The sequence below is a fragment of the Pezoporus wallicus genome, unplaced genomic scaffold, assembly GCF_028554395.1.
Source record: "Pezoporus wallicus isolate ANWC-B61680 ecotype Strahan unplaced genomic scaffold, APGP_CSIRO_Pwel_v1 contig_5785, whole genome shotgun sequence".
Taxonomy (NCBI): Eukaryota; Metazoa; Chordata; class Aves; order Psittaciformes; family Psittacidae; genus Pezoporus; species Pezoporus wallicus.
In genome coordinates, this window is record NW_026641150.1 from 6,213,659 (window position 1) to 6,233,810 (window position 20,152).

The following is a 20,152-nucleotide window of genomic DNA, read 5'->3' on the forward strand; positions in this document are numbered from 1 at the left end:
TGACTTAATAGGACATTTCACACCCAAGTCTTTATGACTGTTATATTTTCAATATGCATGGTCAACTATTTCAGGAAAGTATACATTTCTTCTGCTGTCAGGCCTGGTAATACAAACACTTGCATGCAAACATAACTTTTAAGAAGGCAAGTAGCTCTGCTGACAGCACTGCACTACTGACATGCAGAAGCACAAGACAGCTCTTCGGGTTTTCTTAGGATCAGAGCCTTAGATCTTGCAGTTGCCAATATCAAGATGGTATATACAGGTAACCATGTCATTTACGGGTAGGTGAAGAAGTGTGCAGAAAAAAAAGATGAGGGTTGGAAACTCCAGTGAGGATGTATTATCATTATTGCTATTATTACTTATAAATGACTGGTATTGTGGAGTTCAACTCTGTTTCTTAACTGTTCACCTTTTCCATCTCCTGCTTTTACCTCTTTGCAGAGTGTTCCTTAGACAGTGTAAGACTGCTTTCTATACTGGATTTTAACTTTTGGTATTTTTAATATGTCCTAAAATGTCTGTTGTATGAGAAAAGAGACAAGCTGAAGTGAAAACTTGACCCTCCCTCAAATGAAGAAGAAATGGCAAAGGTTATGGATTAAATGGATAGGAGGGTAACCCCATATTTCCCCCCCCAGTTCTAATAATGTAGTGGTGAGCTCATTTCACCCTTCATTAGCATCAGAGACAAACACACAAGCATTCAGATAAGTATGCTCCCTAAAACACAATGGTTTTACATGTGGGTTTTTTATGTTCTTGTTTTCTTCTCTTCCCTCCCCCCTCCACAATGGGCTGTGTGGGGGGCTGGCAGCCTGGTGGTGCCGCAGTCCAACGCCCGAGCCTCGGGACTCTCCAGCAAGGGGTCAAGCAGCAGCAGCTCCAGTGAATCCGAGACCAGCTCAGAGTCTGACTCAGAGAGCGAAAGCAGCTCCAGTGAGAGTGACGGCAGCAAGCCCTCCCATTACTCCAGTCCAGAGGTAAGGGCTTCTGCTCTTTATCATTTAGGGCAGCAACCCCTTATTACACCCACTCAGACCTTTTTCCAGCCAAGCCAACACAAGGAGGCTGTGGGGAGTAACACAAAAGAAAATGGCAGAAAAAAGCTCAGGGATCCTCCTCCTAACGTGCTGTGAAATGCAAGTGGCAGGGAATCCTGGGGCAGATTAAGGTGTTTGAAACAAAGATGAAGCGAGAAATAACCCTGTGATATTTTCCTCAAATTGGAGATGAGTGGAGAACCTTACAAGGCTCACAGCTTGCTTGAGTTTTATGCAACTCTGGCTCAACAGCAATGGCTTGCTTAGTGAGGAAGTCCTGGTGTGGACTCCCAGCACTGCAAGGGAACTAAAGGCTCCTCTGCACAGGGAAGCTATTATAAAATCAGTTTGAGGGTGGATTTTTAAAGCAAAACAGTTGTTTTTCGCTCACACACTTCCCTCACCTCACTTTCTAAGTGAATTATTCTCTGTTACTGCTGCCTTTGTGTGATTTATTTTAATCCACCTCCAAAATGGACTAAACTGAATTCCTCATTGTGCAAAACATTAAGGTCAAACTTTTCATCTGGAAAGCCAGCACCGAAAATTTCCACATGTAGACAAGCCCTAGCCAAATTACAATTAAGCTGGCAGTGCTATGCCACCTTCTGCTTTTACCTCGGCACAGGGCTCAACAGACACAACAAAGCTGCTTTCTCTGCTCCTCTTTTCTACCAGGAATGATATTTTTACATGCTTCGGTCAATACACAAATTTAGTATAAAACCATGAGCTCCACAGCCACATCACACACATTAATGTATGTAAAAATATTCAGAAATCTAGCAGCAAGATTGTAAATACATATGAAACGCAGTCAGTGTATTTTCCTGTTCCACATAAAGCATCCAATCACCAGACTCCTCCCCTCAAAACTATGCCTTGCTTATTCTCTCACCCTGAAAAATTATACTGAATAACCAGCAAGCCTTTCCTCATCTTTTCTCATTTTTTGGGAGCCCATGTTTCCTATCAGGCAAAATGCAGCGCTCGCAGAAACATCCTTAGTATATTTTTCTCAGGTTCTGTCACTTTTGTTCCTTATTTAACACATATCTTCCTTTCTGCCTTTCCTTCACAGTACTTTCAGATCCATTTCCAGTTAATTTTCCTCTCACTTTGTCTCTTTCCTAAATCTCTCTCTCTGGTTCTCTTTCCTTTTGTCTCTATTCTTTTCCTTCCAGTGCCTTTTCCTTGTTGCCCTCACTGTGCTACCCCATTATGAGCTCTCTCATCTGACCTGTTAAGACCTTGTTCTCTTTCTGCCTAGTTCCCCGCTGGAATTAGCACAGAGATCTTAAGCGCAGTTTCTCTTCTCCCTGCGGGATCTCAGAAGGTGGAAGAAAAGGGACAAAGAGAAGAAAGCGAAGGAACCATTGTGGGGAGAAGGAAATATGAGATAAAAAGAGGAGAAGCATAGTACCCAGGAAAGGAGGAGTGTTTACAATCTAGGCAGATACCTGTGCTGCTTAGACCTGAGAGCAGTCATTCCTCAGGGAATGCAGGAAGTTAATTAACTGAGGCAGCTCGTGCATTTCATAAAGTCAAGCAGGGGACTGAGAGTCATGGAAATGTGGATAAAGTGCCTCCTCTTCATCATTTTATACATATCCTCTCGAGATCTGTGGAACTACTTTTGTACATAGCCTGAATTATCAGTGATCATTGTCACGAAACAGCTGCGCTGCTCCAAAAGACTGCTTGTCTCTTTGCATTATGTTTGTGTGGTTTGCCTTCTAGGATATGCTGCATGAAACTCGCTTATACAAAAATGTAAAAGGCTAAAAAAATGTGATGGCTGCAGTGGTTTTCATAGGTCATGCCTTGATGGGATACGGAAGAGGCCATATGTGGGTAGGGTCAGGGTGTTCCAGGAAAGCAGGATACCTGTGCTTTCCCCAACGGCCAGTGCTTTCCCAGGTCCATCATATGACTGATGGCACCAGTTCAGAATGTGCTGATGTGATGGAAGTCCTGTCTGCTTTGCATTAATGCTTTAACTTGCATCTATGCACCCAGTAAAGTTGTCTTTCTAAAGTACATGCCATGTTCTTACCCAGTAAATGGACAGAAACAGGTCCTTGGAAGCTCTTTAAAGGAAGGCTCTCTCCACCTAACTTTAAGTAGTGGAGTCAATTTCAGTCCTAGTTTTAAAATTAAATTCATTTATTGGATACGACAGAAAAAGCAAACACATCTTTGCTTTTGCTTTAGCATAAACCAATGAATTCGGGTACGAAGAACTTCAGTACTCCAGTACAGTGGTGGGCAGGAAATCCATATTTCCAGGTAGGGAGAAACTTAATCTGGAAATCTGCAGACCATTATGAGGACCTGATTCTTATTACTTTTTTTCCATAATCTGAAATACCATATGCATATCTTCAAAGGTTTTTATTTCTAGGACACTGTGTCTTCTGCATTTCAGGATATATAGAAATTCAATTTCTTCTGTTTCATTTCTTCTCTAATTTTTTCTTCATCTCATTTTGAGATCTTGGAGTTGTTATCAGGTGTCTAAATGCACTTGCCTAGAGTGTAAAAGCAGCTCATTGTAAAGCATACATATAAAACAGATTAGATGAATTGCACCCTAAAAGTGTCTGTTTCTTTCCATTGACTATTTAGAGCCTGTGGTGTCTAGCTCAGCTGTCTACACTTTATGTCTGCAGTAAACTAAGAATAATGGCAGAGCTAGAGCAGGAGACAACATTCAGACTGGTTTCAGTGATGTGGACAAATTAAGGTGCCTGAGACATTAATGTGAGTAGTTACAGGTTTGTGGACTGCCAGGCCTGAAATTATGAACAAGGGACTGAGTTTCTATCTCCTGCTTTTTTGCTGAAGTCATGAATTCTTTGCATGATCGTAATTAACATCATAAATGAAGACTCTGGAAAACAATGACAACTTGTCCTTGCGATTATTTTGGATGGTAGAAAAAAACCTTAGGTGTCAAGTCCATAGAGGGGGCTACATTTCAAAAGATAAGAGTTTGGTTTGTTTGTTCTTTGTTCCATTGAATTATCCATCAGACCTTTTGTAAGGCAGAATCTGGTTAGGTTACTTGGAATTCCCACTATGCAGGGTGGACTAGAGGGGAGAATGGGCAGGAAGAAAGCAGAGATTCCATCGCATGGGACAAAGCATCAGTGGCTAGTCAACAGTAACAAGGTTAGAAGAGAGAGGTGTCCTGTCTTGGGCCCCACCAGCCCCACACATCAGATGCAATGTCTTCTATAGCTTCTGAATTCACATATGCTTTTTGTCCATGCTTATTCCATCATCACAGGATAAGTTTAACCATGCCAAGTGCAAGGTCCTACACCTGGGTCGAAGCAATCCCAGGCACAGCTACAGGTTGGGCAGAGAAAAGATTCAGAGCAGCCCTGCAGAGAAGGACTTGGGGGTGCTGGTTGATGTGAAAATGAACATGAGCCGGCTTCAGTGTGTGCTCGCAGCCCAGAAAGCCAACCGTATCCTGGGCTGCATCAAAAGGAGCGTGACCAGCAGGTCGAAGGAGGTGATCCTGCCCCTCTACTCTGCTCTCGTGAGACCTCACCTGTGTGCAGTTCTGGTGTCCTCAGCATAAAAAGGACATGGAACTGTTGGAACAAGTCCAGAGAAGGGCCACAAGGATGATCAGGGGACTGGAGCACCTCCCGTATGAAGACAGGCTGAGGAAGTTGGGGCTGTTCAGCCTGGAGAAGAGAAGGCTGCGTGGAGACCTCATAGCAGCCTTCCAGTCACTGAAGGGGGCCTATAGGGATGCTGGGGAGGGACTCTTCATTAGGGACTGTAGTGACAGGACAAGGGGTAACGCATTAAAACTTAAACAGGGAAAGTTTAGATTGGATATAAGGAGGAAATTCTTTCCTGTAAGGGTGGTGAGGCACTGGAATAGGTTGCCCGGGGAGGTTGTGAATGCTCTGTCCCTGGCAGTGCTCAAGACCAGGTTGGATGGAGCCTTGGGTAATATGGTTTAGTGTGAGGTGTCCCTGTCCATGGCAGGGGGGTTGGAACTAGATGATCTAAAGGTCCTTTCCAGCTCTAACCATTCTATGATTCTGTGATTCTATGTTGTGACTGACCAGGTCTAAGCTGAAGTGTTTTGTATGGTTATGTTCTTCCCCATCCTCCTCTGCCATTAGCAGAGAGCCACCTCCTGACCACTGTGCATCAAGTTCTTCAAGTGCCTGGACATCAGTACCAATGGCTAAGGAGCCATTTCATGTGAGTTCCTGCCATTTTCTCAGGTGCTCTGTGGCATTGGCTCACTTCTCCTTAGCTTGGAAAATAGAAAGAATGTGTATAGCAGACTAGCTAACTGTTGAGCATGCTTCTGCCACCTCACTGGCTGTTCCTCTCTGATAGGTTTCAGTAGGAAGGCAGGGAAAGAAGAGTTGTATTTTACAGCTGAACGGTAGGAGAGGTATGTTTTCTATATCTATTTGTCTTGTTTTCCAAAAAGTTTTTGCTTCCCATCTTAAGTATAGCTATGATTCAATTTTGTCCTGTGTTCAGCTGTAACAGTCATTTTTTTCCTTCTTAATGGCTGGTGCAGTGCTGTGTTTTTGCCTTTAGTCTGAGAACAGTGCTGATAACACACCTGATGTTTTTAGTTGTTGCTAAGTACTGCTTGCCCCCGTCAAGGACTTTTCAGTCTCATGCTCTGCCAGTGAGGAGGGGCACAAGAAACTGGGAGGAAGGAGAGAGAGGACACCTGACCCAAACTAGCCAAAGGGGTATTCCATACCACAGCACATCATGACCAGTATATAAACTGGGGGCAGTTACCTGGAAGGGCTAGATCGCTGCTCAGGTCAGGCTGGGTATCAGTTGGCAGGTGCTGAGCGGTTGTATTGTGCATCACTTGTGTTTATTGTTTTCTTTTTTCTTTTCCCGTTTCAATTTTATATTTTCTCCCCTTGTTATTCCCCATATCATTATTATTATTGGTGGCAGCAGCAGTGGTTTGTGTTATACCTTAGTTACTGGACTGTTCTTATCTCAACCCGTGGGAGTTACATTCTTTCAATTCTCTTTCCCACCCCTTTGGGAGCAATGGGAGGGAGGGAAGAAGGGGGAAGTGAGTGAGTGGCTGCGTGGTTCTGAGTTACCATCTGGGTTTAAACCACGACGAATTTCTTGACCGGTACCCTCAGAAGAAAAGAGGATTTTACCACTAGACCAAGTGTGGATACTATCTTTACCTTTGCAAATAGGATTCATGGTTTTTAGCTGTCCTGTGGACTACTTTTGACAATGACTACACACTAAACTCTCCCTTCCCTCCAGAAAACTCTCTGTGGCAGGGATCACCTCTTACAATATATATGTGCTGTGCTTAGCACACAGGAATCCCCAGTTCTAATTTGATAAAGCACTAGCAACAGTGCTAATAGTAGCAATAAAGTAGTAGTAGTAATAATAATCATCATCATTATCTTCTTCATTATAATCTATGCCTTAAATACAATGAAAAGGTACCACATTTGTATGGGGATTGCCGTAAAGGAAATCTTTGCTATCAGGGCAGCACAAGCAAGTTATCGTAAGGGTGAATTAGTATGTGGATTTACAATAGGCGGAGTATACTGCAGGGACAGTAGATAGCTCAGTCCCACCCCACAGCAGGCTAAATACATGCACATACTACAGGCTGCCTAATTTGCCAATGAAAGTGGTGTCATGCTTTAAGTTTGCAGTGGTATTTGCTACCTTACCTCCCTCTTTGTAATAGCAAGCAACCCCATTAACTCTTACATTGCTTAACAGCCCTTTATCCCAGACCATTAACTCTTACATTGCTTAACAGCCCTTTATCCCAGAAAGTGTTTCTGGATAATATTTTGACAAAGGTTTCTTTTGGATGCATGCCACTCATGCTTCTGGTTGCACTTGTAGCCTTGAAGATATCTTAGATATATAGATGTACTGTGTGGGAGTCATCCCACCTAAATTTTGACACTTTCAGTGTAGATACCTACATCTGCTTATCACTTCAGCCTCCCCTTTACACTTGGTGGAGAGGAATAGACTTTTTTAGGGCCCAGCTCATCTGGCCTATTTCAGATGTCTATTTCAAGAAGGATTTTTTCACACCCTAGAAGACTAGTCCACTGACTGGAGAAGGAACTCGTTGACTAGCTGAGATATAGGTGTCTATGTTGTACAGATGAATCCACCCACAATTTTTAAGGAAGTGTATCACATCCTTCTGTTTCTCGATGAAGCCTGGCACATGTGTACGTCTGTGGTGCATTGGTCCCTGAAACTATCTTTGTCTTGTAAAGTTTCTTGATTTGGGTTTTCATGCCAAATCCACATTTCATTGCAAGTCAGCTTTATCACAGACTGTTATTCCTACTACTGCTGCCCATCTGGGCACCACCAGCTTTACCTCAATTCAAAACTGCCTGGTTCTCTACAAGGCCTTGAGGGCAGCATATTTCCATGACACAAAAACCAAGCAACAGAGACCATTCTGTTATCTGACCATTCTTTATATATATATATTTATATGTATTTCCATCCTTACATGCAGCTGAAAACTTCCCACTGAGCAAACTAACTTGTCTTCCATAGAATGGTATGTGACATGCTGGTGGTGGGGGTGATGTGGACAGCAGAATTAGGGGTTTTCTTTTTCTCCCACAGATAATTGCAGTTAGTCATGTAAAGTGGACTGGTGAAAACTTTCAAGTGAATTTTCCCAAACCCTTTTTTTACCAGGCCTGCTCTTCATTCTTGGCTGTCCTGATTTGTTCTCTTTCAAGGTGCCTTATTTTTTAAGTGATTTCTAAGCACAGTACTTTTCAGTTAGAGCAATCAATTGCATATATTACTTCCAAAAGTGAATTGGCATCACTCATGCACACTGACAAAACTGTACCAGGGCCCAAAAATATTAAAAAAAAATGTTTTCAAATCTGATTTTTTAAAAATTTAGGTTCTTTTCATTTACCTGATGGCCTGCAGGCTTTGTACTTTTTAGCAGATGAATCTTAAAGGGTTGGTTTTTTTTTAAGGACACATGTCCCAAGGTTTTATTCAGAAGCCATAAGGATTTGATTTTTTTATTTAAATAAATCCCAGAAATGCTTCTAAGCCCATGATTCTGAGAGCCAAAGCTTTAAGAAAAAATAATGAGTGTCCTGAAACTCCTGACAAAATTAGTAAATCTGGCAACATTGTTGATCTTTTTTATTAGACTTCACAGCTGGCTTATAGGTTGGTGAGACTGTAGTTACTCTGCCTAAATAGCAGACATATCATTCTAGGAAAGTACCACATTGCCAAGTTATGACACTGTAGCACTTAATCACTGTTTCTGCTGGTTTACTGTAATCCCTTGAAATTCATATTCTGTGAACTACTGTTTTCCAGAATTACAAGGTACATCGAGAGACAGAATGGGATTTAACAGGAAAGCTGGAAGTTTTTTTAACTATATTCACTTTGACCTATACTTATGGACAGTGGTATATTTTTCCCCACATGCTTCTGATGTATGTCCTTTCATTAAATACACCTGAACAGTGGAAAGACTTCCATGTATAGTGAACTTTTAACTATATATCTATTAAATTCAGTATGTGTACAATGAATGGCACCAAACAAATCTATCTGTATTTTCAGCAGCAATCAAAAAAATGCTGTTTATTTTAGATAGAGTTAAGAGTTGTAAAAATATATCTTCATCCAAAAGAAATACTAACCATCCATTTTCATGATTTACAGCTCAGGGAAGAAATTCCTCATGTAAGATATTAGGGAGTATGCTGAAGAAAAAACAAATATAAGGCAATCCAGCAAACTTCCCATAGGTATTGGCTTGCTCAGTAATAAGTGAATTAGACGCTTTTGCAAGAAGAAATATTTGTATCATGTGAATTCCAATGTCTAACTGTTTTGCTTATTTTAGGAGCCTTTGCTCCATGTAGAGTGAATACAACCCTCAGTGGGTGATTCTGGAGACACCCTTGGCTGTTCAGGAAACCTGTGTTGCCCCCAGGCACTTACTTTAAATAGGATGTAAAAGACTCTTTCAAGTTAGTCTGCGGATATTCTCTCTTGAGCAAACTTTCTTCCCAAGTATTGATGGTTTCCATGTTAGACTCATGACACACTTTTTGATTATTCATATGCAGTAACCTAGTGGATCAGATTTTGGTTCCAGGTAAGGAAATTAGGAGACTTTTCACATTGGCTTCTGTGAGGCTAGGTTATGGCTGGCCATCTACTTCATCATTTGTTTCTCTGGGGTTTATTTGCCTTTCACATTCATTTTATTACATTCAAATTACTGATTGCAAGAAGCACTAGAAAACACTTGCACGTTGTTCTGAAATAACATTGTCTGAGCTGTGGTTACCTTTGAAATGATGATTATCCCACTTATTCGCTGTCCAAACACCATTATGTTTTAGATGCTCTCTTATAACTTCATCGTGTTGTGACAGGAACAGAGAAAAGCCAGCAGCCGCACAGTACTCACAAAATGAGTACTTGACAGTACCACCACACAACAAATGTTTGTGGGATCTCACAAGATTATAACATCAATACCAGCCAGATGACATGAATCATCTGGTTAGCCCTTCAAATCCCCACTACATGCCTTTTTGTGTGCTTTTTAAGTACTTCATTTATTTATTGCTATGGCCCAGGACACAAAATACATATCTGTAGCTGTCCTACTAGCTATCCTCCCTTAGCATTAGCTGTACCCCTGCCTTGTTTTCCTCCCTTCCTTTTGCCATTACATCTTCTTCTATTTGGAAACTTGGGAGCATTTCCCAGCAAAGCTGATGCCAGTAGCACTGCATGAATCATCCTTAGAAATGATGAATCACAGAAGCTGTCCTCCTTCCCAACCTCATTCTGAAACCAAAAATACTCCTTCTTGCACGGCATGCCCCACGTGTCCCACTCCAGGGCCCGTGCCTGGGGGTTGCTGTGTCTTGGGGATGACTCTTTGATCAGAGGAGACCCAGTGTTTTGGTGTCCCTGAGGGAGCCCCGGGACGAGGGCAGCAGGGTCTCAGCACTGAGCTCATTGCCATCTGTTTCCCTTTCAGCCCGAGCCACCCTCATCCAACAAGTGGCAGCTGGACAAGTGGCTGAATAAAGTCACCCCACACAAAGCACCCATCCTGACCCACCATGACGGCCCAGGGCTGGAGGCCCATCCTTACTACAATCGTGTGAAGGCAGAGCAGCAGGAAAGCGAGAAGACCCCAGCCACCGGCCCAGCCGAGCACCGCAGCGGGGAGGTCCGTGCCACCACCACCACCGCCGCCACCACCACCGGGGACGGACCGCGGCCCAGGACCGCCAACAAAGCACCGGGCACCAAGGGCAGCCGGCAAAAGTCACCCCCTGCGGCCGACGGTGGGCCTGCAAGGCGGGCGGCGGGGAAGAAGGCACCGCGGCGGGCCGAGAGGACCTCTGCCGGCGACGGCCCCCACTGCCCCAGCGCGGAGGAGCCCCCCGGGAGCCACAGCTTTGTGGAGAGCACTGCTGGCGAGGCACCGAGGGCCCGGCCTGGCACCAGCAGCACCAACAACAGTGGCTGCAGAGCGGGGCACCGCCGGGAGCCCCGCCCGGCTGCAACCAGCGAGAAGCGCCGGGCGCGGGGGCCAAGCAAAACGGCGCCCAAGTCCAAGGAGTTCATCGAGACCGAGTCTTCATCCTCATCATCCTCCTCTGACTCGGGCTCCGAGTCGGAGCGGGAGGAGCGCCCGCTGCCCAAGGTGCCCGTGGCAGCCGGGTCCGAGCCGCGCACCAAGGACGCGGGGACCAGCGCCGCCAGCAAACCCCATGGTGGCTGCAGTGCCTTTGGCTCCATTAATGCCAGGACTAGTAGTGAAATAGCAAAGGAGCTGGAGGACCAGTTTTACACCCTGGTTCCTTTCGGTAGGAATGAGCTCCTGTCTCCTCTGAAAGACAGTGATGAGGTAAAGTCACTGTGGGTCAACATTGACTTGGCTCTTTTGTCCAGGATTCCAGAGCGTTTGCCTGAAGAGCCACTGGCCATGAGCGCTGGAGCAAACCAGGCGGCCAGCCTCCCGCAGGGTAGTAGTGCTGACCCCCCCGCAGAGAAGGGTTTACCGAAATCTAGAAGGAAACGCAAGGTGAGCTTCAAGGGGACCGATAGGGGTGGGTGGGGGAGCCTCCGGCATATCAGAGGCAAGCATTGTCTGTGCCCACATCCAGTGCTCAATGGTGGTGTTGTCTCCAGTCTGGCAGTTCAGAGCTGGGATTTGTCCCCTCTCACTGCATAGGAACTGGCCAAGCTGCTCTGGAGATGCCATCCCAGGAGGTGATAAAACTCCTGGCCACGAGGTATCAGAGCCCCTTGGAGATGGTGTTTGCTGTTGGCCTATGGCTTTCCACACTTTAATGGTTGCACTGCATCTTTACTAGTGTAGTTTTCTCTCCTGAGGCTTCTCTCCAAAACTGGGTATTAGGAGTGGTGAAAAGCCCCTTCCACCCCATGGCCAAGCTGTCCACTGAGGAGACTTTCATGTCCGTTTGTACTGATCTGACTGCAAAAGTCCCTCAACTGGAATCACCAGCTGCCCAATTTCTGGGCAGTTTTTACTGTCACCCTCTGAGCTACCATACATGTGCAAATTGATCTGTATACTTTTTAGGACAGGTTATTTAAAAGAGGCTTTTTTTTATCTTTTTTTTCTCACTTTTGAGTTCTTTTTTTAGTATCTGAAAAGTGGCAACCCTGTTCTGGCCACCTGTAGAGCCATAACAGAGAGCTCTGATAAGCTTTGAGATGTGTTTGCCTTTTCTTTCAGAAGTAGCATGGAAGTAATTGCACAGTACAAAATGATGGGAAACAGGTCAAGAAGGAGTGGCAAAAGCAAAATATTTCTGGTTTAGGCCATAAGAGATGCCAGTGTGATAGTGCCAGGCTGGACACCCAGAAGGACATGGGAGGACACAATAGAAGAGCAAAATAAAAGCAGTCACTCTAGAAATGCTTAATCTGACTACCTGTGGCACATATTAACTTTAACTCTTCTGTCTTAAAGCGCTGCTTTTGGTGGTGGTTTAAGTGATATAGTACAAAACATTTCTGGAGTACCACGAGCTGGTGATCCTCCATGGGACAGCTGCTATGCATAACTATGTGATCCTTCTTTCCAAAAGACTTCATGAATAAGACTAGTAAGAACAGATTATCAGGTATAGCTGCAAAATTAAAAAGAGGTCCTTATCATTTCCACCTCTGTCATGATCTCAAGAAGAAGGGTAAATTGGAGACAGAGGAGGATAGTTAAGCTCTGAGGTAAAAGATCTTCACTCCTGTGGAGTGTAAGCCACAATGTTAATCCCATAGCACAGCCACAGTGGCAGTGGATAACACGAAAAATGTTGTTGCCATGCAGCAATGCAGTACATGCAGCAGAATCAACAAATCACAAGTAAAACTCAGTCACCACTGCAAATGGGGGAAGTGTTAGAAGTGGAACAGGATGTGGACTCTGCAGGAGTTTGAGAAAGCAGAGCCTTTGGGAGCTTATGATGGAATTTTTAAGGACATAACATGAAATTAAATAGTGTCAGGAAACATTGGCTATGTTCATACCAGTAGGCCAGATAGTGACAGGATGCAGTCCCAAGCAGTGGCACACAGTCACCAGCTTTGTGTAACTGTTAACATGCTTGCTAACATGGTTTTGTGCTGGGTTACTTTCTGTTCTTCCAGACAGTAACAGAACTTTGCTCAGGACCAGGCTAAGGTGCCTTCCCAAAAGGCAATCTGAATGTGGCATACCCTCTCTTAAAGGAGGTGCAAGATGAATGCATGAGTGCCAGCTCTGCCATGTCAGTTGGCCTCAAGACCAGTTGCAGACCTGTTGCATTTGCTAGTATAAGCATAGTCACTGATAACCAAGGAACAGAGACAAAAGAGGTGTAAGTTTGAGGCAAGAGAAGAATGTACAGGAGATGGGCAGAGAGGGAAATATAAGGAATCCCAAGGTGCAAGTGGGGAAGTGGTGGAAACAATTCAGGTTTGGTATTCTACTCCTTTATTCACACACTACCTCTTCAGATTTGATTTTTTTAAGACATGGACCAATCATCTCTGAATCATGTTAGTTACATGATCAAAGAAAGTGTCATCATTCATACCAATATACCAGAATATACCAGCCCCTGACTTATTGAAATACTTTTGGATCTGTAGGAAATCCAAAACCTACAAGATTATTATTTTTCTCTTCATTCAGTGTGAGAATGAGGAAGAGTGCAGAGACATCAAGAAGGCTCACTTAGAGCGAGAGAGTTCTTCACGATTAGCTGCCTCTGCCCACAGCATCGCAACAGCAAATCACTGCAATATGAACGAAAATAGGTAAGCATTTTCCTTCTTATTTACCACTAAGTCATACAACTAGTTGCAGTTTAATGCTGTGTGTTATTTTTAATAGGATTTATTTTTTAATTATCACATTTAATGTTGAAAAATTACCCACTACATTCTCATTTCTTCTGGTTTAATGAACAAGTTAGCAGCTCCTGACACATTTATATACTTGAATTTTGTCCTGTTGCACAGAGAAGTTGTGAGTTCAAGTGTGAGGTTCACTGAATGAGTAATTATAGCTATAGCAGTGTAACTGTCCTAGATGTACTCACAAACACTGTGTTGTAGGTACCAATTCACATACCATCTATAGCCTTTTCTTTCCTTACAGCATTGTGAGCTTCAAACTTAAAGTTTGGCTGTATAAACACAATTATCTATAAACTCTATGGAGAAGATTGAGAAAAATGTTCATAACAATGATTGCAATATTCAATTCCAGAATATATTTGAGATACAATATTTTTGAGATTACAAGTAATCTATTCAGTATAATTAATAAGTATTTTAGGACAAGGAACTCAGACTTTAAAAACAATGAGATTTTTAAAGAATGCAAGGCATGAAACAAATAATGAATATTTAGCATCTGGTGGCATGGTTTATGCATGCAGATTCCTATCAATGTCAGATATACATGTACCGTGTTACTCTGGAGGCTTCCAGCAGTCAGACTTAGACATGCACCTTTTCAAAGTTCAGCTGCATGCTGCCTAGTACATGCTAGTCATCAGTATTAAAAAAAATAATAATAATTTTCTGGTAGTATCATGGTATCTTTTGGGGTGAAACTGCTAAACTTAAATATTTGTATTTACTGTAGTAGGCTTTTCTATTGTACACCTCACTGATGGGTTTGAGCAAGTCTTGTCATTAATTCTGGAAGAAATCATGGAGAACACTAAGATATATATAGTGCTTGTTTAAAAATATGCATTCAATTTCTTTGTCCTGACATGTCACATATGTTTCATAAAGTGAAAACAATACACAGAACAGTTTGTTTTATTGTGGGTGATTGCATGCAGGCATGCCATTTCCATTACCTCAGTGTCATATGTTTTACGTCGCATTCATTTTCAGAGAATACCATGGCTGTTATAGCTTGCTATGTCACAGGGTTAATTCTGTGCTTCCTGGAAGTGGGACAATAATTTGTGGTTTACTTGACATTATTTTCAGTACTCCTGGTAGCAACTGTACATTAAAGAAACAAAGAGGAAGGTCTTAAATGTGTATTTGCCTCCTAATTCTTCCCTGATCTGCCCTGCTTCCAAGATGTTTCTGTGGTTTATGCTACTGTAGGACATGATACCAAATGCTAATATTCCCACAGCTGAGGATGAGCTGCTGAGGCTGTAGCTAAACCAGCGGTGTAGATATCAGGACCAGTTATGCCACCATAGCTGGTGGAGGGACTCCTGTAAATTCACTCAAGGAACTTGTTTGAAAACAGAATTCCTTTTTTTTTTTTTTTTTTTTTTTTTTTTTTTCTGGCTGGGTTACAGCAGAGCCACACACAGTTTTGTCAGTACAGCCGAGGGCTGGTAGCAAAGAGAGGAGCAAAACCACCTTCAGACTCAGGCATTTTCTTGTGGAATTACAAGCTGAGGGGCACACTATGCAGGGTCCTGTTTGACAGTAAAGACCACAGTGTCAGGCAGAGATACCCCAAATATCTCATACCTACGTTGGATGCCACTGTCTGCCCAGTCCAAGCAGGTAACAGCCCACTGCAGGTTTCTCTGCATGGCTTCTGATAATTGTCCTGCTGCAGTTTGACTGCCCAGAATACATTTAGGTGGGCCTACACAATATGCTGATGGCCATGTAGGTCTGCAGCACAAATAGAAATTGCAGCTACTGCTCGCAAGCTCTGGGCTAAATTTTTGAGGCTCGGTACACTTCCAAAGAGCTATGGCTTCTCTTGGATGCTTTAGGCCTGTATTTTGACAGTGATGTATAAACATGGCTAGCCAAGGTGTAGGTTTCTGTTTGAAAAAAGGAAAAGAAATGACAGCATCAGCCTGCACATTCAAAATAGTGCTAAAGATCTTATTTTTCTTAGGGGGAGAAGAATGGCACAGTTGTCCATCTTACACGCCCTGATTCTTGCTTTTGTAAACAGCATTGGTAATTAAAAGCCAAACAGTTCATGTCATGTTTTCAAGGTACTACACTGTAGAAAACAGGAAAGGTTCTGAATTACGATTCATAGCCTTTTTCACAGCTAGCTTTAAAGACTTGCCAGATAAATGGACAAATGCATGATAAGAGCACATTTAATTAGCTCTGTTCCCTGAAATTATGTGCAGAAATGAAGTATAGTTTGTACCATATTCTTTTTTTGTGATTCTATTAAGCATATATTGTCTGATACAGTAACTATAAAGAAGTGAGAATTGTCCATAAAATGTAATAGGCTGAATAAAGGGGAATGTGACAAGGAAAGGGTTTGTGCTAAAATAGTCTGGCTGACCTTAATCACAAGTTTAGTCTTCATGCAAACTGTCTCCTTAAAGAAAAACTTTTATTTCTGTGTGTTGCTTTAACATTTTCAGATAAATATTTTCTTCAGATTAGTGCATCTGAAGTTTATTTCTGGCATATTTTTACAGTCTTTCTGACTTCTCATCCAAAGCTTCCCCCAAATAAATGAAAGCTGAAAATACTGTGTTACAGCTTTCTACTTTAGAAGACAGAGCAGCTCACATTTCACTGTCTACTGTTTGCATATGTTTCTTTTCGTCTGCACTACCAGCCTATCTTTCCTTGTCTTCAAAATCTGTATTAGATTAGTATAAACAGTGCTACCAAAGGCTGGACATTGAACACAAAGACAAGCCAGTCATCTTTAAACACATCTCCTGTTTTAGTTCACATGTGGTTTTATTGCCATGGCTTATAAATTGTCACCTGTAATGGTGAAATAGGACTCCATAACCTGAACTTACACATCAGAACCTAATCTTCATCTCCAGCTATCCCTTAAGAAATGGTGAGCAAGTGGCCATTTATCTCTGGGTTTGGTTTTTTTTCCAAGTACTCTGATACAGACTTTGTATTAACTCCAGAATTACAATTCCCCTTGAAGGGAAAGAGGAGAAACATGATACAAATTTGTAAATGAACTCTTGGTCGCAATACTATAAGCTTGTTTCCAGATACCGATAGACTTTATCCTGCCAGAGGTTTTAAATTCAAAGTTTTGGTAATATATAAAACATTTACTTTTCTCAAAGCCAGCTTTGTGACACTCCATTACTGTAATTTCCATTTCCAGCTTGGCAATACCAATAAATAAAAATGAGAAAATGCTTCGGTCACCCATCTCTCCCCTCTCTGATGCATCAAAACACAAATACTCCAACGATGATTTAACTTCCTCCAGCAGACCTAATGGCAGCAGTCTATTACCTTCCATCTCCTCCAGCAAAAAACATAAGAGTGAAATCCAGTCGCAGCCACATCCTGAAGACTTCAATGTAAGTTTATGCTGTTGTTCTCAATATAAAGCCTAGCTGTATATTTTTCACTTTGTATTGCAGTCTGTGATAGTTTTGTAGAATGTTATGCAAAAAAAAAAAAGGAATAATGAATATTGTATTATAAGTTCAGTTTTCCTGGTTTCAAGTTTAGTAAGCACGGAAGAAAAGAGAGAGGGCAGGCTGTAAAGCGGGCAAACAACAGAGGCTACATAAACAAAAGGTAAAAGCTAATGGTCCAAAACAAATGGCTTTAGGTCTCCAGAGTATTGCTTGGGCATGATGCAAGCCCTCTACGTCCAAAAGTGTGATTCACAAGGCCTCTACTGTATAAGGCCTCTGCTCAGCCACTCCTAAACATGAGTGTGCCACCAAACAAGTTACTACATCTTACAACCAGCTTTCTCAGACACTTCTTCTTACACTTGACACTGGTGAACAGCTTAGCATCACCCTCACAACTCAGCTCTATCACAGCCCAAGTGTTTAGATTCTTACCAGAGTCTTGCTCACGCTAAATGTGTCCAGAGAGCTTTTCCAGGTAAGATGATGTTACTACACTGCTTGGTAGCCACTGCCTTCAGAGAACAGAGAGAAAGGGATGCTGCCCCCATTTATGTATGGTTTCTGTAATTAGGATTCTGGAGCGAAGAGCCTGTTAGCTCTTCTGATTGAGTGAATTCACGTCTCTCTCTCAAAATCATACCCTATTGAGTGAATTCACGTCTCTCTCTCAAAATCATACCCTACCCTCCAGCCTATGGCATACTGCCAATAGAATATTAAGGGAAGAATATTGTCATATTCTCCCTTGAGGCTATTTATTCTGCTGTGTGTGAAATATCTAGAGGAAGCAATTTGGGTACCATCATACTGATGTCCACTGCTGGAGCATCTAGTCAAGCCATTAGGGCAGTCTGCTGCTTCTTAGAAAGGCCCACAATCCTGTCCTTGCTACAAAAACCATTTATACATTTTATTCTGTATCTATTTATTGTATTTGCTCATTGATACATAAGAGGCTTCAAAAGCCTAAGTGTTAGCACGTAAGCAACTTTTAGGAAAACAAACTACCTGAGTTGTAGGAGTGGTCTCTTCCAGCCACTTTTGCTGTGGGAATAACTGGCCCCACAGTATATTTTAAGTATATGTACTTAAATATATTTATTTTTTGAAAGTGAAGGGGAAGTAGTAATTGTAGTCTTAATGTTGGAGACTTGATAAAAAGCAAGTTATCATAAAATATGTGTTTCAAGAATATCTTCTGTACTTTTGGTAAATGGGATTAAAATTAACTACATTAAAATATTCTGATAAAAAGCATTTTAACATGTCATAGTCGATACTATATTTTTTTATGGATTAAATTTAAGTTTTTAAACATGTAACTTCTAAAACGTAAGTTTAGACGTTTATAACCCATTCAGAATTATAACGATACGAGTCTTCACTGGGTATCTTGAAAAGAATTTAAATTCTTTCACAGGCAAATATGCTGGAAATCAAAAGTAAAGGGTGATTGCTTTATGATCCACACCCTTAGCAAATGCATTTCAGAGATTTTCTGCATACCCTAGCAATGCACCATTTGGTCATGGTCAACATTTTAACAACCTTTGCAATAGAATCCTTATGTATCTGGTTATTCATCTGAAAACTTTAACCTGCTGAACTGATCTGGATGTAGCATATAGGAGATGAGAGCTCATGAACTATAAATGTTAAAGTTAGCTTCGTTTTATCCCATCTTCCCATCATCTGACATCTAGCTGATGGTCCAGTGATCTCTTCTGTCAGGGATCGCAAGCCAGGGAGTGGCCTTTCTGTCTATTTTCCTATTGCATCTCTGTCTGTCACATGGTGTTTTCTGAGAGGTTATCAACCAAAAACAATCTGCGCCCCTCTGGTCTGAACTGTATCAGTGTCTAGTAGCCCACACATCAGGTCGTTTAGTAGGACAAAGGGCTCATGAGGCCATGTGAAAAACAGGGCTGCAGCTGTGGGAATGTGTGAGACTCTACCAGAAGATTTGCTTCTGCTGGGCACAGGGTAGTGGTCTTTCAAGCTGAGCAGGGATCCAAAGCAGAAAGAAAGTGGTACCATGGGCTACAATTTCATACATAATGGACACATCAGCAGTGCAGTATGAAACAAACAAGTGAGCCTTGCTCTCCCAGGGAATGGTACAATGCTAGTTTGGAAGCTGAAGACCGGAGGTATAACTTGATCTTCTAAATGGTCACAACAGAGTTATTCTTTAATGATTTCAGTTTTCAGAGTGTTTGATAGTTACGAATATTTTTGCTCTTTTCCTTCTGTATATCACATTGAAACTCAAGCCCTTTACAAAGTGCTCTCAGCAATATCTGTGAATTTGTGGCTATCAGTGACATGGCTGATGTTGTACATACCCCCTGCTAAACTCATAGGAAAACTAACTGCCAGTTTACAACACAATGCAAAGATGATCTGTTGTTTATTAGTTGATTTTTTTGAAGTTAATAGCCAGTTCCTCAGTGTCTTCTCTGCTGTTTGTTGTCTAGAAAGCAGTTCACATCAATTCAGAAAATGCTCTTCTCTGCAATAAGCCACAGTCTCAAACAGAGCCTTGGTCACCTCTGTCCAGCACACCCAGGGACTGCAGAAGGACAAAGCTTACCTTTGATGATATGTAAGTACAGATGACTTTAAAAAAAGAAAACAATGTCATTTTCTGCATCTAAAGAGAGAAAAAATACATTTTGCCCAGCAGGAACTGAGACATGTACAGAGTATTATAGTAATACTGTACTCTGAGAAATGAATGAGACATTCTACGTAAACTCATTTTTCATCATAAATTAAGCTTTTAATCATCAGGGAGCAGTCAGGACTGGCTGCTCCTTAAAGGGCAGGGACCCAGGAGCCAAGGAGCAGAACACAGCTGGCAGGGCAGAGACTGTGCCAGCCAGAGGTCCAGTTCCACAACACCCAAGTAAGGTGAGCAGGACAGGCCGAAGAGTGGAATCAGCTTCATCCAAGCACCTAGATCCTCAGGCAAGTCTATGGTGATGAGGCAGACCCAAGATCAGGTGAGGTGTCAGGTCAGGATAAGATCCTGTGAGGGTCAGGCACAGCCTAGTGACTGCCAGGCACGTGTAGTGACAAGGCAGATTTGAGGTCTAGCCAGGAAGACAGTGCTCAGGGTCCAGATCAATTGCGGCCATGGCCAGGCACAAGCATGGC

General features: G+C 42.4%; 1 protein-coding gene across 4 annotated transcripts in view; it reads left to right on the top strand.

Moving 5' to 3' along the window:
- The window catches only part of AFF3 (ALF transcription elongation factor 3), a 322,024-nt gene that overhangs the window by 272,271 nt on the left and 29,601 nt on the right, over positions 1-20,152 (top strand). For all 4 annotated transcript variants that reach the window (XM_057422167.1, XM_057422168.1, XM_057422169.1 and 1 more), the window contains 5 exons: positions 824-989; positions 10,132-11,187; positions 13,306-13,430; positions 16,726-16,927; positions 19,471-19,598. In XM_057422167.1, the coding sequence (XP_057278150.1) occupies positions 824-989; positions 10,132-11,187; positions 13,306-13,430; positions 16,726-16,927; positions 19,471-19,598 (1,677 nt within the window). The remainder of the gene's footprint in view (positions 1-823; positions 990-10,131; positions 11,188-13,305; positions 13,431-16,725; positions 16,928-19,470; positions 19,599-20,152) is intronic.